The sequence below is a fragment of the Embiotoca jacksoni genome, unplaced genomic scaffold (assembly GCF_022577435.1).
Source record: "Embiotoca jacksoni isolate LCO1_2020_lvr unplaced genomic scaffold, fEmbJac1.0.p SCAF_112, whole genome shotgun sequence".
Classification (NCBI taxonomy): domain Eukaryota; kingdom Metazoa; phylum Chordata; class Actinopteri; family Embiotocidae; genus Embiotoca; species Embiotoca jacksoni.
Window position 1 is genome coordinate 60,881 of NW_027185244.1, and position 24,120 is coordinate 85,000.

The following is a 24,120-nucleotide window of genomic DNA, read 5'->3' on the forward strand; positions in this document are numbered from 1 at the left end:
TGAACGATTGATAGGAACTTTAAGACCCTACGGACAATCCATTCATGTTCCTTTAGAATCCAGTTCCCAACTGAGGAGGAGTCTGATTGATCAGTTTGAACTTTAACTACTGATAGACGTGATTATTAGATATTGATTACCTCCACAACAATGTTAGATGACTGAGAACTTTTTATTGATCAGTTTATGACTGCAGCTGCAAATCAATATTATTAATCAGTGCAGCTCCCAGATGATTTAAATTTTTTTCATTCAAACGTAAAAAACTTCAAACAGTAACATCAACCTGGTAATCAATACACCAGGACCTTCAAAATAAAAGCCCCCGGTAATCCACTTCCTGTCCAGCTTTAAAGACATGAATGCCGTTCAGTCCACTGACAGCCAATCACAGAAGAGGGCAGAGCCTGTCGTTTCTCTTAGTGCCTGGTACTATATTGGATCAGTGGGAGGGACGTCTGCCTGTGATTGGTTGCTGTGTTGTGGGCGGGGTTAGAGATCCGTGAAACATCCAATTACAGCACAGTTTAACACACCTGTCCTTCCAGCTGATCCGATCGAGCACCAAGCTTCCATAAAGTCTGCCGCAGCTGCCTCTGATTGGCTGGAGGTCAGCTGTGGTCCAACGCCTCCTCCTCCTCCTCCTCCTCCTCCTCAGAGCCGAAGATGTCAGACAGCTGGTACCCGTCCTGGTCCTGGTCCTGGTCCTGATCCTGGCCCTCCTGCTGCTGCTGCTGCTGCGTCTCCTTCATCCGCCTCCTCCTCATCATCTCCTGGAGTACCGGAACAACTCGCTCCTGCAGAAAGTCCACGATCTCTGAGGACGACAAAATGGACGCCTGAGACCCGGTCCACAGAGACCCGGTCCACAGAGACCTGGACATAGCTGATTGGTCCAGAGAGACTCACCTCCGCATGAGAGACGGGTCCAGTTGGGGACTCGGGACACAAAGAGTCGTCGGAAAGTCTTCTGGACATAAACAGACGTCACTTTACTGAAACAGAACAGAACCACTGTTAGAACCTGGGAACTGTTTGACCTTTGGCCTGGGAACTGTTTGACCTTTGACCTTACCCCACTGTCTGAGCCACCTCGTCCCAATCCACATCTGCTACATCATCAACACGCATCTGGTACAACCTGAGAGACACACACACACACACACACACAGCTGCTGTCAGTCGTATTGATCTCATGTCACGCGATGTCCCGTGTGTCATGTGATCTCACGTGTTGATGAGGCGGATCTTGGCGTGCAGGCCGGCGGCCCGGCGGCTGAACATGCTTCCTTCTGAGGAGAGTTTTGGCTGCAGGACTTCGAACCTGAACCACAGAGAACACGTGAACAGATGGAGACATGACACAGGTCCACACGATCCTGAGCCAGATCGGACCGGTCTCGTTACCGGAACACTACCGGAGCCGGCGGGGTACTGACCACTTGAGTCGACACTGAATCCAGGACCGGGTCTCCACCTGCTGACTGATGTACGTCCAGGGCAGGTTCTTACACAGCTGGCCAAGGCTTAGACCGGAACCGGGACTCTGGACCAGCGTCTCCAGGTGGACCCGGAGAGCCTGCTTCAACCTGGACTCTTCATCTGGATTCCAGGCACCACGACCTGAGGCTGGCAGGAGCAAACTCACAGGTTACCAAGGGGTAAAAAGGTCAGGTCAGGGGGGTGGGGGGGTCAGAGGTCGTGCCTACCGAGGCCGGCGAAGCGTTTCTGCAGGGCATAGATGCTGCGGTCCATCTTCTGGGCGATGGTCTTCCAGTCGTTACCGTGGAGATGATGAAACTTCACCAGAGAATGAAGCTCGTCCTCTGAGAACCTGAAGGAACACACCCTCATCAGAAAGGTTCCACATGGAGAACACAAACACAGGAACACACTGGTTGACCTCTGACCTTCCCATGTAGTTCCTTTCATCAAACATCTTCTTCGCTCTGATGTAAATTTGAAGACACGGACGGGGGACGCCCTCAGCTGCAGACAGACAGACAGACGGAGAGACAGACAGGTGAGTCAAAGAGTGAAACTCCTGGCGACAGCTGACACAATGAAGGTTAACTTCACAACAGAGACGTTCCTCTCCTCCCATTGGCTCACAGACCTTCGCTCTCCTCCTATTGGCTCACAGACCCCATGTGATGATGTCATTGTGTTTACGTACCGATCCTATGCAGGAAGTGATGTTGTACTTTAATCTTCTTGATCTCCGCCTCCTGCTCTTTGAACCTCTGAGGAAACAGAAGCTGATTGGCCGAGCCGATGCCGGTCAGAGCCAGGAAGTCTGTGACGTTGGTTCTGATTTGCTGATTCTCCTGCGCAGTGCACCGCCCCCAACGCAGAGACACACCTGGAGGAGGAAGACATGTTTGCAGTACTTGTACCTCAGTGTGCGCAGTACTTGTACCTCGGTCTGTGTGTGTACTTGTACTCGGTGTTTGCAGTACTTGTACTCGGTGTGTGTACTTGTACCTCTGTCTCTGAAGTCCTTGAAGCGCTGCAGATCGTTTCTCAGCAGCGACTTGATCTGTTTAGCTGATCGTTTGTTGACGTTTGGAATGAACTGCTGCAGCTCCTCCAGAGACGTCTGGTCCACCCTGACAACATGGAGGGACACGTGATTGACAGGTGCATTGAGGTTACAGCTATCGCTTTTCCTTCCTGTGTTACGAGTTTTCTTGTTACATAATGAGTTCACTTTTGTTACATTACGAGTTTTCGTTGAAATAACAGAATAACGAGCAGAACTCACTCCTGTGTGACGGCCGTTGTGATTTCAATCCGTTTCTTCTTTCTGTCTCTGATCATCTTCTTCTTCTTCATCTTCTTCTCTCCTTTCTGTGACATCACTTCCGCCACACTCCTGTCTTTCTTTTTCTTCTTCTTTTCTGTCTCACTGGTTTCTATGGCAACCTGTTTCTTATTTACTTCCTCCTCTGTTTGTCCATCAGCAGGAGGAGGAAGGCTGACCTCCTCTTCCTCCTCTCTCCTCTTCTTCTTCTTCTTCTTCTTCTTCTTCTCTTTCCTCTCAGGAGTGTCGATGTCAACAGGAGCCAGAGCTTCCTCCCGACACTCTGACCTTTTCCTCTTCTTCTGGGGGGAGGGAGACTCTGCAGGAGGACTCATGATGGGAGGAGGAGGAGGAGGAGGAAGAGGAGAAGCCTTGATGCTGCAGATCAGTTTGTTGTTGTTGAAGCTGCAACAGAAGAAACAAACAGTCAGATTCTGGAGGTCCATCACTGTGGTGCGTTCAGGAACCCTCTGACCTCATCGATCCACCCTCAGCTATTTCATCACTGTGGTGCGTTCAGGGCCAACTGAGGCTATTTTCAAGTGATTTCTCGGCTTTTATTTTGAAGGTCAAACGTCGTGTGAGGGACACTTTCATGTTTCACAGACTGCTGACAGGAAACAGCTGAGCTCGTGCTGTCCCTGATGTTTGGTCCTCGTGCTGTTCTGCAACAGGTCCGTGTGACCTTTGACCTGAACGCAGCTGATTGAACTGTTCTGGGGACCCCGCGGCCGCCATCTTTGTTTCGATCCAAAGCTTTCAAACAAAAAGCGGTTTATCGATCAGCAGACGCAGTTTCCAGCCTTGCTGTTCCGCAGTCTCCGAGGAAACGAACGCGCTTCCGGTCTCTACAAACTGAACCTTTGTCCAGACGGACTCGGCGGGTCCCGGACCGGACCTGAGACCTGGTCTGAGTTCAGAGTGAAACTGATCAGAGTAATCGATAATGTGAGCTAAGAGCAGCCTGGAGCGGACACAAACCCACAGTCACGTCAATAACCTGGTTAAAGTGATCAATACCGACTCACCGGCTCTGCTGATGCACGCGGGGCCGAGCTGCACGCTGCTTGTTTACTTCCGGTCTGCTGGGCGATTCTTCTCTTTTGCGTTTTATGGCGGATGGCATCCAGCGAAAGACGCATTACCGCCACCTACTGTATAGGAGTGTAGTTACCGATCCACTTACAGAACTAAATTCTTTTGCTGCATCCTGTTTCTTTGGGGTAGTGTAACATTGTAACACCTCCCCGACGCTAATCATCTTTAGATTGAGTTCCTCTTCAAGCCCTGTGAATTTCTACCGGTAACAGATGATGTGGTCTGCAGATTTTGGTATTCTCAGCACTCACATTCCTGTTGGTGTTTATTAGGGCGCGAGCACCGATAGTGCTAAAGCTAGTGATGGTGAGATGAAGCCTCATGAGGCATCGAACCACTTCAGCCAATTGGTTCGAGAAACGGTTCATTACTCGAAGCTTCACGTGAACACGAAACCACCTACTGGCCAAGTGTATAATGACAGGCAGCTGTATCTGAACCACATGTGATGCATTGAATGCTTGTGTCTGTTATGGCTGTTGGGAATGACTATGAATTACAAAAATGTATGACCAAATAATTTCTGTACATAAATTATCACATATGTGCATAATAAAATATTTTTTGAATGTATTCTGTGTGTGTAAATTTTCCCAAAATGGTCGTATCATATGATATGGCAGGTTGTGTAATAATGTTTTTCTGTCACTTTAGGAAAATGTCATGAGCTTAAGCAGGCAGAGGACAGTGGAAGTGCTTGTGGAACTAGGAAGAGGGGACTGAATATGCTTGTGTAACTTGGACAATGATGTACAGGACAGGGGACATTTTATTCATTTTTATTCAGAAATAACATTTTCTCAACAGTTTTTGGTTTTGTGGATGTCCACATGTCAGAAGTAAGGCTAACAGCAGCCACCTTTTCCACTTTAGCCTTCTCCTTCTCCTTAGCTGACTCATACTTGGCCTCCACCATGGCCTTCAGAGCCTAAAGGAAAAAATATATAGTGCTGAACTGTGAGACACAATAAAGTACTCATTTGTTTCATGCATGCACCCATACATACCTGCCTTGTAGGGAGAACATAATTAGGATCCAGTTTGGACACAAATGCCCTGAATCCAACATCATCCACAATACTGAAGGGCTGTGTGTCCTTCACTATCATGGAGACGAGGGCTTCATCCAGCTCTGGTTTTCTGGTGGCTGGTTAAAAGAGAATAAATACAGTGTCTGTTACCTGTCTTTATTTGAACAATAAACAAAAGTGAACAGGGAAAAATTGTAATGGTGCATTTGTAATATTGTAATGACTTACCTTGGCTGGGTGAAGCTCCAGTTTCCTCCTTATTCTCATGCAAGGCACGGTAACGCCTCAGCATGGATGAGGTGTTGTTATTGTACCCCAACTCCTTGGAGCACAATAAACACCTCACCTTTGAATAAAATAAGAAACTGAAAAATACAGTTCTTGATAAGCAAACCTAATGTGTCTGAAATAGAGTTAGATTTAGCTTACCTTATTAGGAGTTATTAAATCAAAGTGTTCCCACACAGGGGAAATCATCCTCTTCCTAGCTGGCTCCATCTTATCACCTCCTTCTCTCCTCACTCTCCTACATCTCCAAACTATCTCTCTCTCTCTCTCTCTCTCTAAACTCTCCAAACTATCCAAACTCTCAACTGACCTCAACTCTCCACCAACAACCCACATTTTGAATGGAGCTTGAGGGGTTTATATTGCCGTCAAACCTCCCGGCAAAATCTGAACCACTTCCCGAAGCAGTCAGGTGGTACAGCCGGGCAGCAAGGCTTCGGACGTCATCATTTTTGGCTCCTCCCCTAAATGAAGCAAGCCTCGACACGCGCTTCGAGGACACGCCCCCTCCGTTACTCGACACAGCTTCGAGGAAACGCCCCCTCCATTACTCGACACAGCTTCGAAGCGTCGGCACATCTCGTAACATCACTAGCTAAAGTCCTAATGTTATTCAAGCGATTATTATTTTCGTTCCTTATTTTTCTCCGCAAAGAACTGCATTTTTGGCGATTTTATCATATTCAAAAAACTCATGAAAGTTGCTACACACATCTCTCCTGGCAAAAAATTTCGCATTTTAGAGGAGTCACGAGTGGGCATGGCCTTAATGGCTCGCTAGCGCCCCCTAAAGAGATCCCCCAGCGGCCACATTTACCTACATGCACGAAATCCGGTGGACACGTGTATCACACCTCGATGCACAAAAATGTTCCAATGCACCATTACGTCAACTCGACAGGAAGTCCACCATTTTGAATTTAGTTGCCATTTTTGGCGATTCACACATGTTGTACTTTAACAAACTCCAACAGATTTTGTCAGACGGACTTGAAATTTAGTCCGTGCACTCTTAACAAATACAAGTTATCAAAAGAATTAGTTTTTGTCGATCGGTGTGCCTGTAGCGTGGCGGCCATAAAGTGATCCAAAAATGAAAAGTCTTTTGGGACACTTTTTGCTGTCGTATGACTTTTGTGTTTAAAGTTATGACAAAAGGGGTATTTGAACCCCAGGCCTCCCAACATAGAGGCAACAGCACTAACCACTACACCACCAATCTTCCCAAGAGTTACACAGCATTATGACAAATCTTTGGCTCATTGCAACCTATAACTCCACCGTCCACAAATATTCATTCAAATGTGACCAAAGTGGCAGGAGACATTCTTTGGATAGTAGATATACATGTTTTCAAGGGGGTCTATCACACATGGTTCAAGGGGAAAGAGTCCCTGTAAGGCAGACATGCCCAAAGTCCGGCCCCCGGGCCAAATGTGGCCCGCGTTCATATTTCCACTGGCCCGAAGCCTCTGTCATAAAATCAATAATATGTGGCCCCCCAGTACTGTTGTCCACAGTCTAAAATACACGCGTAAAAAAAGTAATTTTATATTTCACTACAGGATGGCAGTAAAGTTGTGGCCGAACTCTCGCGATCCAAAGCCCTGTGCCACCGCCAGTTTCAACAATTTCTACTGGACATCCACGCTGAATACGGAGATGTTGTGTATCACACTGATGTAAGACGGCTCAGTCGGGGGTCTGCACTGCAGCGTTTCTACTCTCTTAAAGAGGAAATTGGACAATTCTTGGAAAAAAGGGACAACCGATGCCAGAACTAACCGATCCTGTTTGGCTGGCTGATTTCGGATTTTTAGTTGACATAACCCGACATCTGAACGCCTTGAACACGAGCCTTCAGCGGCAAAATGCAACGATAAGCCAACTGTATTCACATATCAAAGCCTTTCGGACCAAGCTGCTACTTTTCCAAAGCCACCTGTCACAAACGCAGCCCAATACCACACATTTCCAATCTCTGCAAGCGATAATGACCCATTTTCCAGCGCACAATATCAGTGCGCAAATGAGGAGGTATGCCGCAAACATCTCATCTCTGGCTGAGGAGTTTCAACAGCATTTCAGTGATTTTGCAACTATTGAAAAGGAGATCACACTTTTTTCCTCCTTTTTCCGTGGATCCCGGTGACGTTCCAGCCCACCTGCAGCTGGAGCTCATTGAGCTGCAGTGTGCCACGGAGTGTCGCGGCCGGCACCAACAACTCCCTCTTGTCAACTTTTACCAGCAGCTGGATAAAGACAGGTTTCAAGAGATTCGAACATTTGCTCAGAAAATGTTGAGCTTGTTTGGCTCGACATACTTGTGCGAGAAGACATTCTCAGTTATGAACATGAATAAGAACCGTGTGAGGACAAGACTCAGTGACTCCCACCTGCGTGACATCTTGCGCATTAAAACCATCGTTTTTGAGCCAGACCTGCCCCATTTACTGCAGTCGAGATCTCAGGATCACCCTTCGCATTAATGCAAACATGTTATTTGTTGATTCTGGTGAATAAAGGTTTGAGTTTGAGTCATATTTCTTAGAATACTTTACTTGCATTCAATTTATTTTTATTATAATCTTCATTTATCCAGGTCAGGCAGTTATCAGATCTATCTAGCAGCAGACAGCATAGTAAAACAAAGCAAAATAAAAGGAAATACAAAAACGCATTCCCCGTCGGTAGCATGTAAAATTCATGCTGGCCCGTATGACAATTTTTTTACGTCAATGTGGCCCCTGAGCCAAAAAGTTTGGGCACCCCTGCTGTAAGGTTGTGGTCCACGGGTGTGCGTCCCTTTAAGGCAAATCCCTGTAAGGTTATGCCACATGGTTCACTGGGGTTAAGTCCCCCTATGGCGAGTCCCTGTAAGGGTTAGCCAAATGGTTCACAGAGTGCTCACAGTTTCAGGTTTCGGGGTCACGTTGTACATGCAGTACACCCTAACCCAAACTAAAGGTCAACAACAATACAAATACGAAATAGAAATCCCATTAATACATTTTAATCCTATGGTATGACTTATTTTTTATATTTCGGACAACATGCTGTATGTAGTATGACATAGTGGGGCAGTGGTTAGAGCAGTTGCCTCAGTAAGAAGTAATTGGGCTCGATCGCCACTTGATGAAACTACAAGTTACTTTAAATCTTATGTACATGGACCGACCTTCTCCAAACATCACAGGTATGATAACAGCCCCGCCCTGATGACCCCTGTGGGGTAATATTCACTCATTGTCATAGCAACTATGGCAACTGGAAATGACATTTTTCATACTTTCACATGCTACGTCGAGCGGGTTGATCACATGAACGTAAAGTCGGGATCAGAATAGCGTAAACATGTAGTTGATATATTTAGAAAATCATTTGACGAAAGGGCGTCGCCTTGGTGATGCGGCAAAGTCTGATGTTTCACCGTGACACAGGAAGTTGATGCTTGTGCGATTCTGTGCTAGGTTATGTTTACAATAATACAACATATATGTATGCCATATCATATTAATTATATATAGGTTGTATTATCAACTATTAATCCTAAGGGGTAGACGAAAGGCTGTGGTTGTGAATGAGAGTGAAAGTACTGTGCCAAACCAAAAGGTCACAGGAGGGGGTCGGCAACCTGTGGGGTCACATACTGTTGTTCTTTGAGTCATAAACAGGAACAGACGGCTGTCTGGAGGACTCCAGGGTGTGAAGGAAGACAACCACCACCTCGACCAACCAACAAAGGACACATCAATACACATGACTTTTTGGTGTCTGGACTATAAGAAGACTGGGTCAGGGAAAGTCAGGAGATCAGACTTCATGAACTGACACATACTCTGTTGCGGTCAGGGAAACATAGTCTGGACCCAGAGCTCTGTAAACTGATTGTTCTGTTGCTGTTAAATAAATATCTTGAAGCCTGACATATTCTCCTATTGCCTCATTAAAGAACACGCAGGACTGGGGGCTGACACATGTTGGCTTTGTACCAGCAGGAGCCCAAGTCCAACAGGTCAAAGGATGCTTGGAAGCTCATGAAACTTGGCACATATATCCGGCGTGGTGAGACGATACATTTGATATGTGTTTTGCGAGTGGGCGTGGCCAAACGGCTCGCTAGGGCCCCTTACACAGATGCCCCAGCTGCTACATTTACCTACATGTACGAAATTCGGTGGACATGTGTATCACACCGAGATGTACAAAAAAGTTCCAATGCACCATTACGTCAACTCAACAGGAAGTCCGCCATTTTGAATTTAGTCGCCATTTTTGGCGATTCCCTCATGTTGTACTTTAATGAACTACTACTACAGATTTTGTCGGACCGACTTGAAATTGAGTCTGTTGCACTCTTAACACGTTTGTAATAAAAGTTATCAAAATGATACATTTTCGTCGATCGGTGTGGCCGTGATGGCTAAAAAGTGACCCAAAAGTCATCCCATAACATGTCGTTCAAAACCCTGAACCCTGAACCTGAACCTGAACCCTAATCTTGAACCCGAAACCCGAAACCCGAACTGACTGATGTCACAGCCGTATGCTTCAGTGTTCGTGAGGGCTGAAATGTTATAAAAGATTCAATGGGACACTCCATCATGACATCACATGCTGCTGCATCGCCATTGAACAAGAAAAAAACACCACACCTCAGAATAAATATATGTGTGTATGTGTGTGTGTTTGTGCTGGAAGGGTTGGGGTGTGGGGGAATTTGAAATTTTCTCTGGTTTCCATAGAAACCATGATGTAAGCCCGGGCAGAGGGGCCTTCTTTCTCTCTTTCATTGCATTGTGTCAGAGTGTGAGTGTGAGTGTGTGTGAGTGTGTGTGTGTGTGTGTGTGTGTGTGTGTGTGTGTGTGTGTGTGTGTGTGTGTGTGTGTGTGTGTGTGTGAGAGTGTGAGTTTCAGGCGGTCGGCAGACAGATTCCACTCAGTGGAGGAGGAAGACTTAGTTTTTAAAAACAGCAGCAGAAGTCGGGAGAACTCGGAGGAACTCAGAGGAACTCGGAGGAACTCAGAAGAACTCGGAAGAACTCGGTTTCTCTGTGGTTCTGTGGAGGTTCGCTTCTTCGATCAGTTGCAGTTTAAAGTGTAAGAACTTGAATGTTTTTATTCTGAATCTTTGTGTCTGAATGTTAGAGTGCAGTTCGTTCTGCATCCAGCGGGCGGCGTTGCAGAGACACTTTATTCAGGGGAGTCTTTGTGTTTGTGACCTACTTCTGTTTAACGGACCGGTTCAGTCTGGTCTGTCTGGACCTGATCCGTCCTGCTGCAGACAGAAAACACGGGGACATGTGGACCTCACGTGTACTCCTACGTGTCCTCATACGTGTCCTCCTACGTGTCCTCCTACGTGTCGTCCTACACGTCGTCCTACGTGTCCTCCTACGTGTCCTCCTACGTGTCCTCCTACGTGTCCTCTGTCAGATCCACCCCATTCATCAGGGTTCAGGAAGACGTGTGGACCAGGTTCCCCTGATCACAGGTCTCACCTGGTCCAGGGGAACCCGGCTTGTCTTGACTTTGGAAATAAATGACCTCACCTGGTTTCAAACTCAGAAACAAACATTGAGCTCCGCCCTCTGGTTCTGTTTCTTTTTCTGTCTGTGGTTCTGTCTAAGGTTCTGTCTCTGGTTCTGTCTTTAGTTCTGTATCTGGTTCTGTTTCTGTTTCTGTCTGTGGTTCTGTCTGTGGTTCTGTCTTTAGTTCTGTCTGTGGTTCTGACCCGTGTCTCCCAGCTGCTGATGTCCCCCCTCTCTGTGTTGTGCTTGTAGCTGGAGGAGCCCGAAGCCCTACTTGACCTGGTTCTGGAGGTCCATTGTCAGAGACTGGAGGAGCAAGACCTGCTGCCCTGTGTGGGACCTGCAGTCCAGACCAGAACTAGTGTTTGTGTGTTTGTTTGTTTGTGTTTGTGTTAGTGTCTACGGTGAGGACCTCTCTCACTTTCTGTCTTGACCAGTCCAGCTTCATCTCATCCCCCTGATGACAACACCACCCTCGGCCCTGCCCACACTACCACTGGCCCCTCCTGCACCACCATTGGCCCCGCCCACACAATCATCGGCTCCGCCCACACCTTCACTGCAGCATCATGGCTGAACCGGAGGCCTCAGATTTACCAGGGGAGATGGGGGGGGGGACTGGGCCCAAAAGTTCTCCGACTCCTCATCAGAATGGCCGCGTGGACTCGATACCGGAACACCGCGTGGTCTCGGTACCGGGACACCGCGTGGACTCGGTATCGTCTTTAGTTCTGCTTCTGGTTCTGTCTGTGGTTCTGTCTGTGGTTTTGTCTGGTGTTCTGTCTGTGATTCTGTTTCTGTTTCTGTTTCTGTCTGTGGTTCTGTCTGTGGTTCTGTTTCTGTCTCTGGTTCTGTCTTTGGTTCTGTCTGTGGTTCTGTTTTTAGTTCTGTTTCTGTTTCTGTCTGTATTTCTCTATTTTTTTCTGTTTCCGTTTCTGTTTCTGTTTCTGTCTGTGGTTCTGTCTGTGGTTTTGTCTGGTGTTCTGTCTGTGATTCTGTTTCTGTTTCTGTTTCTGTCTGTGGTTCTGTCTGTGGTTCTGTTTCTGTCTCTGGTTCTGTCTTTGGTTCTGTCTGTGGTTCTGTCTTTAGTTCTGTATCTGTTTCTGTTTCTGTATCTGGTTCTGTGTCTGGTTCTGTCTCTGGTTCTGTCTGTGGTTCTGTTTTTAGTTCTGTTTCTGTTTCTGTCTGTATTTCTCTATTTTTTTCTGTTTCCGTTTCTGTTTCTGTTTCTGTCTGTGGTTCTGTCTCAGGTTCTGTCTTTAGTTCTGTATCTGGTTCTGTTTCTAGTTCTGTCTGTGTTTCTGTCATTGGTTCTGTATGGTTCTGTCTTTAGTTCTGGTTGTGGTTCTGTCTGTGGTTCTGTTTCTGGTTCGTTTTCTGTATCTGGTTCTGTATCTGGTTTTGTTTCTGGTTCTGTCTGTGGTTCTGTCTGTGGTTGTGTCTGTGGTTGTGTCTGTGGTTCTGTCTTTACTTTTGTCTGTGGTTCTGACCCGTGTCTCCCAGCTGCTGATGTCCCCCCTCTCTGTGTTGTGCTTGTAGCTGGAGGAGCCCGAAGCCCTGCTGGACCTGGTTCTGGAGGTCCAGTGTCAGAGACTGGAGGAACAGAGAGCCTCCCTCAGCTTGCTGCCGGACCCAGGACCTGCTGCCCTGTGTGGGACCTGCAGTCCGGACCAGAACCCTTTTCCCGGGCTGGACTTCTACTACATGCTCATCCACTACCAGGTACGCACTCCTGAAGCGGATCATCTCCGACCTCCAGAACATCTGGACCGACCTTTATGTCCCATTGTGATGAGGGACTGTAGCTGTCACTTCCTGTTTCCTGTCTGTCTCTCACCCTGTCTATCTTTCTGCAGTCTGACAGGATGGAGGATCAGAGGTGCCCCCTTCCAGACCTGGATGATGTGGCTCCTGAGGGTCAAGAGGATTTCCTCCATCTGGTCCAGAGGGTCCAGTCCCGGAGGATGGACGAGCAGAGAGCCTCGCTGCTGTTGAGACACTTGGAGGATGAGCATGCTGCCGGCTCCTCCCCCCATCATTATCATCATCATTGATGAAGAGCAGCGCCTGGAAGTGGTCTTCAGAGCACCACAGTAACAGAGTTCAGAGTCATGACTCTGGACCTGTATGTTGTCAGGAGGATTTAGACTGAAACCAGAACCTAGACTGGTCTGGACTCTGACAGGAAACTGAGATCTATGTAACATCCTGCTTCAGCCACATCGAGGGTTCCCCCTTTTTTAACTTCATACTGAGTAATATTTCGATTTTCCCGCCTTGTTTGGGGAATTCAGTAAACATGTTGATGTGTTAAGTTTTCAGTAATGATGATTTTGACTATCAAAGAAGGCGGGATTAGAAACGCTACCCCTGTCATCTCTGGACTTCAATAGAACAATAAGACTTAAAATAGACCGGGCCCAACCCGGGACCTGGATCTGGTGTTGGATATAGACCTGGTTCTGGACATGAACCTGGAACTGGTTGTGGAGATGGACCTGCACCTGGACCTATTCTGGTTCTGGTTGGAGCTCCCTCTCTGTAACTCAGTGTTTGAATCAATGTTTCTTTATTAATTGTCGAAAATGTTTAAGTTTCTCTAACAAACACTCGTCACTGCTTTTGTTTCACATTTCCTCAAAACAATGGGAAGCTCAAGGTCAAAGGTTGACCAAAGTTTAACTGGCTCACAAGTTTGATTTCTCAGCTCAGTGACCTCATCGATTCTGAAAGAAACATTTAAAGGGGTTAGCATGCTAACATTAGCAACCAGACGAATAAATATAATCAGTCAGGTGATCAAACAATATCAACTGATTGATTTAAAAACCTGAGGGTAAACATGTTGTTTATTTCAGCTTCTTTAAGAAATCAACAAACAAACATTGTACTTTGTGAACAAATTAAAATAATTTTAATCCCAAATCTTAAACATGAAAAGGTTCATCAGAACTTCTAAAAGTTCTCTGATCTGATTAGATCATCCTGATTGATCCTGATGATCGATGTGATCGGGTCGAGTCTGACGGTTCAGGTTATGAATTACAAAGTTCAGTGTTGAGACATTTACAAACGTGAAATAAATTTCTGACAGATGGAGAATTAAAAAGATGCTGCAGAGTTACATACCTGCTGCTGCCAGTCTTCTCTGCTACTGTTTCTACACCTGTTCACAGGTTTGTTTACATGTTTGAACAGGTGAGAACGGGTGAGAACGGGTAAGAACGGGTGAGAACGGGTGAGAGCGGGTGTTAGCAGGTAAAAGATAACAACCAAAACTACATCAGACAGGATTTCAGATAATTTAGAACACATTAGTTTGAACTGAAGAACCCTGAAAGTTCTTTAAGAACCTGAGGAACTCTAGCTGAAGAAGAAGTTACCTTCCTTCAAAATAAAAGCCTGATTCCTGTTGGAACAGTGAACATGTCCACATAATTTTGGTCAGTTCAGGGGGTAGTTCTCTGCTGTGCCACCAGGGGTCACCGTGATGACGTCACACTCTGTCATATACACGTTACCACAGCAACAGCTGGTGCCACCTGATGCTGCTGTCAATCATCCAGACATCATCAAAGGGCTGCAGCAAGGATCAATTGATCGGTAGATAGAGATCATTAGATGGATGGATGGATGGATGGATGGATGGATGGATGGATGGATGGATGGATGGATAGATAGATAGATAGATAGATAGATAGATAGATAGATAGATAGATAGATAGATAGATAGATAGATAGATAGATAGATAGATAGATAGATAGATAGATAGTGATTGATAGTTTGATTGATTGAAGAAGATGAGCAGCAGAGAGGTGACGGATTACCTGACTCTTCATCACATCAGTCAACTGCTGGAGGTGAGACAGAAAGACAGACAGACAGAGACACAGACAGACAGACAGACAGACAGACAGACAGACAGACAGACAGAGACACCGACAAACAGACAAACAGACAGACAGGGAGAGAGACAGAAAGACAGACAGACAACCAGAGACAGACAGCCAGAGACACAGACAGACAGAGAGAGACAGAAAGACAGACAGACAACCAGAGACAGACAGTTGTCTGATGTTTGTCCCAGAGTCTCTTGACAGGAGTCCTCTATCATCGTCCTGAGGACCCCGTCAGCTTCCTGGCAAGCTGCCTGATCAGAATCAGACGTCTTGGGGGTCCTGAGTCCATCCACTGGGACACCTTTGTCCACCTGGACAGACACCAGCTGACTCCGCCCTCAAAGACACCGTCTATGAACCCCCCCATCACATCTTCAACATGTCCCCCAGTGTCCACCGTGAGACCCCTAAAACCTCCACCTCCACCAGTGTCTTCTGGATCCGTTAGACAACATGGACCAGGAGGACCTCCATCTGGACCAACAGCTGGACCTCCACCTGGACCAAGAACTGGACCTCCACCTGGACCTCCACCTGGACCTCCACTTGGACCTCCACCTGGACCAACAACTGGACCTCCACCTGGACCTCCACCTGGACCAACAACTGGACCTCCACCTGGACCTCCACCTGGACCTCCACCTGGACCTCTACTTGGACCAGCAGTCCACACTGAAGTGATAAAACCAGATTTAAAGACTCACAACCAAGACGGTAAGATGATGTGTAAGGTGAAAGACTTGAGGAGAGAAATCTGGAGTCCAACGATTATAATGTCTTCGGTTTAACGTGTCTTCGGTGTCTTTGGTGTGACGTGCCATCGGTGTCTTCGGTGTCTTCAGTGTAACGTGTCTTCGGTGTCTTCGGTGAAAGTCTTGTACATCTTCATGTTTTTCCATCTGAAATTTACTTCTCATTCAGTCTGACCATAAAAATATCTCCTGTCCCTCCCCTCAGCTCCCCCACTTGTCCTCCTGGTCCTCCTCCTGGTCTTCCTGGTCCTCCTTATCCTCCTACTTGTCCTCCTGATCCTCCTCCTTGTCCTCCTTGTCCTCCTGGTCCTCCTCCTGGTACTCCTGGTCATACTAGTCCTCCTGGTCCTCCTGGTACTCCTGGTACTCCTGGTACTCCTGGTCCTCCTCCTGGTCCTCCTGGTCCTCATCCTGGTCCTCATCCTGGTCCTCCTCCTGGTCCTCCTGGTCCTCCTGGTCCTCCTCCTGTAGTCCACTCTCAGCTCTCAATAGATTCAGACTCTGACATGACAGAGAGTTCTGGACTTATCCAGGAAGTCAGCATCATCCCTCTTCAGAGGCCACGCCCCTCATCATCTTCATCATCGGTAAGAGAATCTGGTAGAAAACCGAACCAGATCTGATCCCAACCTCATGACCCTCTTCCTCCTCCTCCTCCACTGTGACAGCAGAGAGACAACCGGATATGACACGTTCCTCACGTTGTCATGGTAATGTTCTGTTTCTCTGTCAGGCGGACCAGGAAGTGGGAAGGGAAGTCAGACAGCGAAGCTAGCGCACTACTTTGGTCTCCGAGGAATCTCATTGGCCGAACTGCTCAGGAGGCAGCTGCTCGGCGACGCCTCCCCCAGCAGGAGGTGGGAGGTCATCTCACAAGTGATGAGTCATGGAGAGGTGGGATCACAGGTCAGAGCCAGCACACACCAGACCTGGAACTGGACCTGGACCTGGACCTGGACCTAGACCTAGACCAGACCCTGACTCTGACCCTGAACCCGACCCCGACCCTGAACCAGACCCTGAACCATACCCTGAACCAGACCCCAACCCAGACCCTGAGTCCGACCCCAACCCCGACCCTGAACCCGACCCCGACCCTGAACCCGACCCCAACCCAGACCCTGAACTCAACCCTGACCCTGAACCAGACCCCAACCTCGACCCTGAACCCGACCCTGAACCAGACCCTGAACCAGACCCTGACCCTGAACCAGACCCCGAACCAGACCCCAACCCAGACCCCGAATCCGAATCCGAACCAGACCTTGAACCAGACCCCGAATCCAAATCCGAATCCGACCCTAACCCAACCCAACCCTGAACAATCATGTGAACCTGAACCAGACCCTGAACAAGAAACAGACCCCGACCCCAAACCTCGAACCACACCCCAAACCCGAACCCCAAACCCAAACCCGAATCCGACCCCGAACCATACCCTGAACCCGACCCTGAACCCGACCCTGAACCAGACCCTGAACCAGACCCTGAACCTGAACCTGACCCTGACCCTGACCCTGACCCTGAATCCAGACCCAACACCAATCTTGACCCCTCTGACCCTGACGGAGGTCGTTCAGGGAAACTGTCGTACATAAATTGTCTCTATCGGTAGGAGGACACAATCGCTGAGCTGAGGCGGCAGCTGATTGGTCGGCAGGAGGTCGCAGGATTCATTGTAGACGGATTCCCCAGAGACATCCATCAGGCTCTGAGCTTCCAGGAGCAGGTACGATCATTCAGAGCAGCTCCAAACTCAGCAGGTGACTCACTTCCTTTTCAAATTCAAAGCTTGCAGCAATAAATCTCTGAAACAAACGTGAGTTCAACCACACGTCTGGTGGAGAGATGAATATTTCACTGGATACAACGACAGGTAAAACACACACAATGAGGTCGTAGGTCACCACAAATGTTAACGCTCTGCCCGTCCTGTAAACAGATTGGATCACCTGACCTGGTGATACTGCTGCTCTGCTCCAATCAGACGCTTCGCTGTCGCCTGCAGCGCCGAGCCGCACAACTTGGTCTTCTCGGAGACAGTAGCCCCGCCCTCTGGAGACGCCTGGACAAATTTCAGAGGGACATCATCTCCATCAGCAGATACTACAGACAGCTACACCTGCTGACACAGGTACACCTGTTGACACACCTACTGACACCTACAGACACACCTACTGACACCTACTAACACACCTGATGACACACCTACTGACACCTGTTGACACCTACTGACACCTAATGACACACCTTCTGACACACCTACAGACACACCTACTGGCACACCTGCTGACACACCTACTGACACCTACAGACACACCTACTGACACCTACTGACAGCTACTGACACACCTGCTGACACCTACTGACACCTGCTGCCACAGGTACTGCCACACCTACTGACACACTTCCTGACACCTACTGTCACCTGCTGACACACCTACTGACACCTGCTGACACCTGCAGACACACCTACTGTCACCTGCTGACACACCTACTGACACCTGCTGACACATCTTGTCTGTCTGTAGGTGGATGCTGACAGAGACCAGGAGGTCGTATTTGCTGATCTGAGTTCAGTTATCAAAGAAAAAGTTTGTCCGAAGGTTCAGTCAGTTATTGATTGATTGATTGATTGACTGACTCACTGACTGACTGTCTAACCGACCAACCGATCGATCGATCAATTGATCGATTGATTGACTGATTGATTGATTGATTTGGTTCTTAAATAAACTGTTTATTTGCCTTGTTGTTATTGATTGTTGTAATGACTGTGGCATTTCATCTGATCAGTCTTTGATCATTGATCAGTGAGACAATAAAAACACTAATCAGCTGATCAATCTTTGTCTCCAGATACTGCTGATATCCCAGAATGCAGCGGGGCTGACGCTGCTCCTCCCTTCAACATCACACCTGTCAATCAATGATGTGAAGCGAATCAATCGGTGATCATTAAGAAGTCAGTGTCGTCTGTGGCCATCATGATGTCAATTACATGTGAAGCTTCCTGTGTTGTGTCACTGTGTGTTTTCACTGGGAACAACAACTCGTCATCACCGTGGTAGCCACGTCAGCAATAATGTGTCAAACATGTGACTTCCTATTGTGAGATCGAAGCAGCAAAAGTTTAAATCATGAAACTGTCGAACATGTTTGTGTGTCAGAATCATGTCGATCATGTTTATTCTCAAAATAGAACTATATTCTGAAAATTGTAGTTATAAAAACCTGACAGTTTTGAAGTCTGTATTACATTAAAAGTAAAAACCTGAAGAGACATTTTTATTTGACACGACCTGCTCGTCTTATCTGCTGCCTGAAGGACACAGAGAGCATCATGGGTAATCACACCGCCTTATCACAGCTGGAATGTTGATGAGTTTCCACATGTGACTGTCACCGCGGGAGACAAAGAGCCTGAAATAGATCGCTGAGAGGACAGGAGGTGTCTCTGATCACGTGACTGGTCTGTCCTGGATCTGAGAGGCAGCAGAGATGAAGGGTGTAGGACCACCGAGGACCACCAGGGATTCCACAGACTCCCATTGAAGAATCTTCTTATCACTCAGTGTTTCTATTCCAGTCTGCTTCCATCTTTGGTCTGCTGCTCTCCCTCCTCTTCCTCCCTTCTCTTCCTCCCTCCTTCCTCTTCATCATTCCCTCTATAAAACCGTCCTTCGTCCTTCATCTGCAGCTCAACGGCTTCATGGCTCCAAAGAAGGTGGAAGCGAAGAAGACAGAGGTGAAGAAGGTGGAGGCGAAGAAGGAGGAGGCTCCTCCTCCTCCCAAGCCTACAGAGGCGGAGCCTAAGGCTGCGGAGGCAGAGCTGCAGAGCGTGGTGTTGGAGTTCAGTCCGGAGCAGATCGAGGAGTTCAGAGAAGCCTTCACGCTGTTCGACGAGACGCCAGGCGGCGAGATGAAGATCCGTCTGTCTCAGTGCGGGGACGTCCTGCGGGCGCTGGGACACAACCCGACCAATGAGGAGGTGCTGAGACTGCTCGGGAGGCCGAAGGGGGAGGAGTTTCACGTCTCGCTGCTTCACTTTGACAGTTTCCTGCCCATCCTGCAGATGGTGGCACGCTCCAAGGAGAAGGGTACCTTCGAGGACTTTGTCGAGGGACTCCGTGTCTTCGACAAGGAGGGCAATGGCACGGTGATGGGGGCGGAGCTTCGCCATGTGCTCGCCACGCTGGGAGAGAAGATGACGGAGGACGAGGTGGACCGTCTCATGGCGGGACAGGAGGACGCCAACGGACACATCAACTACACCGAGTTCGTCAAACACATCATGGCCGGGTAGGACGGACGGACGGACGGACTGAGTGTCATCATGTCTCTCTTGTGTCACAGCTCCGAATGTCCAAAACAACAGATGTCCTTCTGTCTGTCCAATAAAACAGATGTCCATTTGTCTGTCCAATAAAACAGATGTCCTTCCGTCTGTCCAATAAAACAGATGTCCTTCCGTCTGCCCAATAAAATAGATGTCCATTCAGTCGGTGTCAGGTGACGTCCTGTCCCACCAGGACCGCCACAGGAAGTCCTTCCTGCTCAGACATACATCAGTCTTCATATGAAGTGTTGCACATGTATATTTCTACAAGTGTTCACTGACATCATTAAAACACATGAACCCCCCTGACCAGCAGGTGGCGCCATAAAAACATGTTGAACAAAAGAGCAGGCTCAAAGAACGGACCAATCAGGAGCAGGAACCTGGTGAAGAGGAAGTAAACAACAGACAACCAGCAGAGACCAGAGGGTTAGTGAGGTATGTAGAGCCTGAAGGTTGTCAGAGTAACCCAGGTGTCTATCAACCTGGCCAGATCACTATGGTAACTGATGCTGCAAACTTAACCTGGTTATGTTGGAGATATCGGATCAAAACGTAAGAAAGTATCACCTACTGACCAATCAGATTGCTTTGAAATATGACATCACCGATCAGAGAAGATCCAGTGGAGCTCCAGAGATCAGAGACAGAGAGACAAATAGACAGATAGACAGGGACAGACAGAGAGACAGAGACAGACAGACACAGAGAGACAGAGAGAGAGACAGAGAGAAACAGAGAGACAGACACAGAGACAGAGAGAGACAGACAGACACAGAGATACAGAGATACAGAGAAACAGAGAGACAGAGACAGAGAGACAGAGATAGACAGAGAGAGAGACAGACAGACAGGCAGTCAGTCCTCTGTGTGTTTCCTGTTATATTTTAATATTTTTGTTTTTACTGAAATCATCCAACAGCTGACTGATGAACTAAATCCTGATGATTTTATATTAATAAGATGTGACAGTAAACCTTCCTGCTGCTTTGAATTATGATTTTATATTGATGTATTATTTGCAGCTGAAATGATGAGAGTAAAACGTTCATACACGTCGTGAGAATACATCTAATAATACATTAATTTAATGAAATATGCTCATGTGATCAGTCCGATCTTGCTGTGGTCGTCATGGTGATATTATAAGTCTTTAAACTTCGTCTACATTCACACAGTCGCAGATTGTTTCCACATCCTTCATCATTCAGCTGCTTTCAGTCGGATTATTAGTTGAACTTCATTGTCAGTCATCCTGTCCATGTCTGTGATTGGCGAGATGCTACAAACTCCTCCTCTTTTATGTGAACGTGGTCCGAGTCTGAAGAAGGAAGAGTTCACAGAAAGATGATACCAGTCGGAGTACGATGATCTGACGGACACTTTCATCTTTGTTGATCAGATAAAGAACATCTGGATCTATTGAACCTGATGTAGTAGAACATACTCTGACTCTGTTTACACCTTCTGACATCTCTGTTTACTGTTTACACCCTCTGACATCTCTGTTTACACCCTCTGACATCTCTGTTTACTGTTTACATACTCTGACATCACTGTTTACTGTTTACACCCTCTGACATCACTGTTTACTGTTTGCATCCTCTGACATCTCTGTTTACCGTTTACAGGGGAGACGTGTGACATGCCGCTGCAAGTAAATGACAGAAGAAGCAGGAGGTCCAACACAGTTATCTTTTATTGTGAAAGCGCTACTTCCTGTCCAACACATTTAACTTCTGCTACAGTTTGTTAAAACATCTGAAGAAGAAAAATATGCTATCATAGTTTAGTGTGTTAGCATGCTAACATTAGCATCGGTCTCGTGAACATCTTACTGGGTCACAAACACCAAAACCACATTTCCAATCAGGCAGCTGGGCAGGGAGGCTCTGTGATGGTCAGCCAATAGGACGCCCCGATCAGGCTCCTGATTGGTCTGTACACTACTTGACCCCTCCCTCACCATGCTCCGCCAGCTCCGCTCTGATTGGCCGGCTCTGTGCCTGTCTGTGTGTTGTGATTGGCCAGCTGGGCGTAGAGGTGGGACTTGAGGAATCGTGGGTAACTGTCAGTCTCCATCAGGCCAAAGATCTGGTCCTGGGCCAGCTGGAAGGAGGCGGTGCTGATGCCAAGATGCAGGCTCTGATTGGTCGACTCTCTGACGGACGAGTCCACGTTGACCTGGAGACAGAAAGATGCTGCGTCACATGAGCTGTCATTGGCCAATCAGAGGACAGACAGACAGAAAGGTATCCCACCTGTCTCACTGCATTCGTAGAAATAAACTCGTCATAGACTTTTGCAGATCTGGCAACCATCTTGCTGAAGGGGTGTGTCCTCTTAAATCTCTCCACAGCTAACCAGAAGTCGAGGTTCTCCTCACTGAACTCTGACTTCAGGAAGTGACGGAACACAGCTAGACCATCTGACCAATGACAGAGAGCAAGGACACTGTTTAGCAAATAGGGACAGTTTTAGTTCTTACGTAGGCTCCTCCCCTTGCTGATGATAGGTTGAACACAGGAAGTGGTTTCTCTTACACTGATTGGTCAGCAGAGCTTCCAGACTGTCAGCCCACCTCAGGACCTCCCCCACAGATGGTCTGAAAAACAAAACAAACAGAACCATCAGGACCCAAGCAGAACCTACCAGAACCATCAGGACCCAAACAGAACCAAACAGAATCATCAGGAACTAAACGGAATAAAAGATAACCTACCAGAACCATCAGGACCCAAACAGAACCACCAGGAACCAGACAGAATCATCCAGAACCATCAGGAACCATAAAGAACCACCCGGAACCAAACAGAACCACCAGGAATGTACTAGAAGTATCAGGAAACATACAGAACCAAACAGAACCATCATGAATAAACAAAACCAGCAGAACCCAAACAGAACAGCTTCCAGCTTGTTGGGTCCAGAAGGAACTTGTTGGAAACTGTTGGATCTGTAGGTGTTCTTTGGATTGTTTGAGGTGAAGGACTTGGATTTAAGGTCCAGGTTGGTTTCTGGTTCTGATTCAGTTCTGGCTTTGTTTCTAGTTCAGTTCTGGTTCTGGTTTTGGTTCAGTTCTGGTTCTGGTTCAGTTCTGATTCTGGTTCATTTCTGGTTCTGGTTCAGTTTTTGTTTATTTCTGTTTCTGGTTCAGGTTCAGCTTCTGGTTCAGTTCCGGTTGTGGTTCAGTTCTGGTTCTGGTTCTGGGTTAGTTCTGGTTCTGGTTCAGTTCTGGTTCAGGGTCATTTCTGGTTCTGTTTCAGTTCTGGCTCTGGTTCTGGTTCAGTTCTGGTTAAGGGTGATGGTTGTTTCCTACCTGTTGTTTCTCAGAACTTTCTCCAAACTGTTACCATGGATACCAGTACTGTCTGTCCCTCTCCGTAGAAATGTCAGGCGGCTCCGAACATCAGCGGCTCTGAGAAGACGATGAAGACGAGTCAGGAAAACAGAAACAAACAACAACAAACAAAAACTGTGTTTGTTTACGTACAGACTCTTTGTCTTCTTCCTCAACTGACGGTGAGTAGACTCTCCACCCTGTACGCACAAAACAACAACACATCAAAACAACAAAACATCAACACAACACACATCACAACAACAAAACATTAACACATCAACACAACAACACAAACACACATCAAAACAACAAAATATCAACACAACAACACATCAAAACAACAAAATATCAACACAACAACACATCAAAACAACAAACACCTCAAAACAACAACACATCAAAACATCCACACAACAACACAAACACATCAAAACAACAAAACATTCTCTACCTTGGTGCCGTTGAGCAGCAGCAACATGTGGTGCAGAGACCCACTCTCTCCAGTCAGCTGTTTCCTGAGAGTACTGGGGGAGGGGGGCCGAGGGGCGGGGCCTGAGCTGGGATTAAGGTCAAAAGTCGCAGGGCGGGTGAGGCGGTGAATGGTGCTGTCAGACAGGAAGCGTGGCGACCGAGGTTCCTGCAGCAGAGAACCCTCAGACAGGGAGCGACGCAGAACTGGAACACATCGATCAATAAATCAATCAGCCAATCAATCAGTGTTTACGAAAGTGTTTTCATGTAAAGAAACGCTTCATCGTCATCGGTGGTTACATGTAAGCAAAGTTCCTTTCGGTACAAAATAAGCACATTCAACTGACCTCCAGGTCTGAAGGTCAACTCCCCAGCTCCTCCTCCCTCCTCTTCATCACCATCACTCTCCTCCTCTTCCTTCATGTTGATGAGATGGGGGCGGGGCTTTCTTCTCCCGACTCCTCCCACACTCTCTGACGTTTCTGAGGCACTCTCCCCCTCCCCCTGCTGCCGCTCCTCCTCTGCTCCCCCTCTCTCCTTCCAAACAGGACTCCTCCAGGTGGTT

The 24,120-nt window shown here is 47.5% G+C and overlaps 6 protein-coding genes across 8 annotated transcripts in view; 4 read left to right on the top strand and 2 right to left on the bottom strand.

The window, feature by feature from the left end:
- Positions 1–57: 57 nt before the first annotated feature.
- On the bottom strand, positions 58–3,944 carry LOC138194707 (transcription termination factor 1-like). Its single transcript, XM_069143641.1, has 11 exons — positions 3,832–3,944; positions 2,765–3,208; positions 2,485–2,609; positions 2,177–2,362; positions 1,911–1,989; positions 1,710–1,834; positions 1,440–1,629; positions 1,232–1,324; positions 1,076–1,141; positions 910–995; positions 58–817 (listed from the first exon to the last, which is right to left on the bottom strand). The coding sequence occupies exons 1-11, from the start codon at positions 3,927–3,929 to the stop codon at positions 612–614; spliced, it is 1,698 nt and encodes a 565-aa protein (XP_068999742.1). The 5' UTR covers positions 3,930–3,944; the 3' UTR covers positions 58–611.
- A 6,097-nt stretch (positions 3,945–10,041) lies between these two features.
- Positions 10,042–13,859, top strand: gpsm1a (G protein signaling modulator 1a). The gene is made up of 4 exons (XM_069143670.1): positions 10,042–10,319; positions 11,003–11,466; positions 12,290–12,472; positions 12,607–13,859. The coding sequence occupies exons 2-4, from the start codon at positions 11,320–11,322 to the stop codon at positions 12,802–12,804; spliced, it is 528 nt and encodes a 175-aa protein (XP_068999771.1). The 5' UTR covers positions 10,042–10,319; positions 11,003–11,319; the 3' UTR covers positions 12,805–13,859.
- A 673-nt stretch (positions 13,860–14,532) lies between these two features.
- On the top strand, positions 14,533–15,697 carry LOC138194723 (bromodomain-containing protein DDB_G0271118-like). Its single transcript, XM_069143673.1, has 2 exons — positions 14,533–15,364; positions 15,608–15,697. The coding sequence occupies exon 1, from the start codon at positions 15,104–15,106 to the stop codon at positions 15,329–15,331; it is 228 nt and encodes a 75-aa protein (XP_068999774.1). The 5' UTR covers positions 14,533–15,103; the 3' UTR covers positions 15,332–15,364; positions 15,608–15,697.
- LOC138194684 (adenylate kinase isoenzyme 5-like) lies at positions 15,370–18,545 on the top strand. The gene is given in 8 exon segments (XM_069143601.1): positions 15,370–15,381; positions 15,493–15,527; positions 15,608–15,969; positions 15,972–15,989; positions 16,136–16,308; positions 17,018–17,131; positions 17,345–17,536; positions 18,262–18,545. Coding segments are annotated over 8 exon segments (1,002 nt in total). The 3' UTR covers positions 18,358–18,545.
- Positions 18,546–19,114: 569 nt separating this feature from the next.
- LOC138194720 (myosin light chain 3-like) lies at positions 19,115–19,721 on the top strand. 3 transcript variants are annotated; one of them, XM_069143668.1, is made up of 2 exons: positions 19,115–19,129; positions 19,172–19,721. In XM_069143668.1, the coding sequence occupies exons 1-2, from the start codon at positions 19,115–19,117 to the stop codon at positions 19,706–19,708; spliced, it is 552 nt and encodes a 183-aa protein (XP_068999769.1). In that variant the 3' UTR covers positions 19,709–19,721. The 3 variants fall into 3 exon arrangements, with proteins under 3 accessions (XP_068999769.1, XP_068999770.1, XP_068999767.1); XM_069143669.1 differs by having other exon boundaries at positions 19,208–19,721; XM_069143666.1 differs by having other exon boundaries at positions 19,115–19,721.
- Positions 19,722–21,422: 1,701 nt separating this feature from the next.
- LOC138194697 (regulator of G-protein signaling 3-like) overlaps positions 21,423–24,120 on the bottom strand; it is a 14,973-nt gene continuing 12,275 nt past the window's right edge. The window contains exons 13-19 of the mRNA XM_069143620.1: positions 23,903–24,120; positions 23,536–23,759; positions 23,235–23,281; positions 23,061–23,159; positions 22,285–22,346; positions 22,003–22,169; positions 21,423–21,925 (exon numbers count right to left, since the gene is read on the bottom strand). The exon at positions 23,903–24,120 is cut by the window's right edge and continues 158 nt beyond it. Coding sequence (XP_068999721.1) covers positions 21,704–21,925; positions 22,003–22,169; positions 22,285–22,346; positions 23,061–23,159; positions 23,235–23,281; positions 23,536–23,759; positions 23,903–24,120 — 1,039 coding nt within the window. The 3' untranslated portion in view covers positions 21,423–21,703. The remainder of the gene's footprint in view (positions 21,926–22,002; positions 22,170–22,284; positions 22,347–23,060; positions 23,160–23,234; positions 23,282–23,535; positions 23,760–23,902) is intronic.

Bases quoted from the DNA above. Each gene is read 5' to 3' on its own strand.
- LOC138194707 (XM_069143641.1), bottom strand. From the start codon at position 3,929: ATGCCATCCGCCATAAAACGCAAAAGAGAAGAATCGCCCAGCAGACCG. The intron at 3,209-3,831 runs GTGAGTCGGTAT...CTTCTGTTGCAG, and splicing joins CGCGTGCATCAGCAGAGCCG to CTTCAACAACAACAAACTGA. The intron at 1,990-2,176 runs GTACGTAAACAC...GTCTGTCTGCAG, and splicing joins TCACTTCCTGCATAGGATCG to CTGAGGGCGTCCCCCGTCCG.
- gpsm1a (XM_069143670.1), top strand. From the start codon at position 11,320: ATGGCTGAACCGGAGGCCTCAGATTTACCAGGGGAGATGGGGGGGGGG. The intron at 11,467-12,289 runs GTATCGTCTTTA...TTGTGCTTGTAG, and splicing joins CGGGACACCGCGTGGACTCG to CTGGAGGAGCCCGAAGCCCT. The intron at 12,473-12,606 runs GTACGCACTCCT...ATCTTTCTGCAG, and splicing joins ACATGCTCATCCACTACCAG to TCTGACAGGATGGAGGATCA.
- LOC138194723 (XM_069143673.1), top strand. From the start codon at position 15,104: ATGGACCAGGAGGACCTCCATCTGGACCAACAGCTGGACCTCCACCTG.
- LOC138194720 (XM_069143666.1), top strand. From the start codon at position 19,115: ATGGCTCCAAAGAAGGTGGAAGCGAAGAAGACAGAGGTGAAGAAGGTG.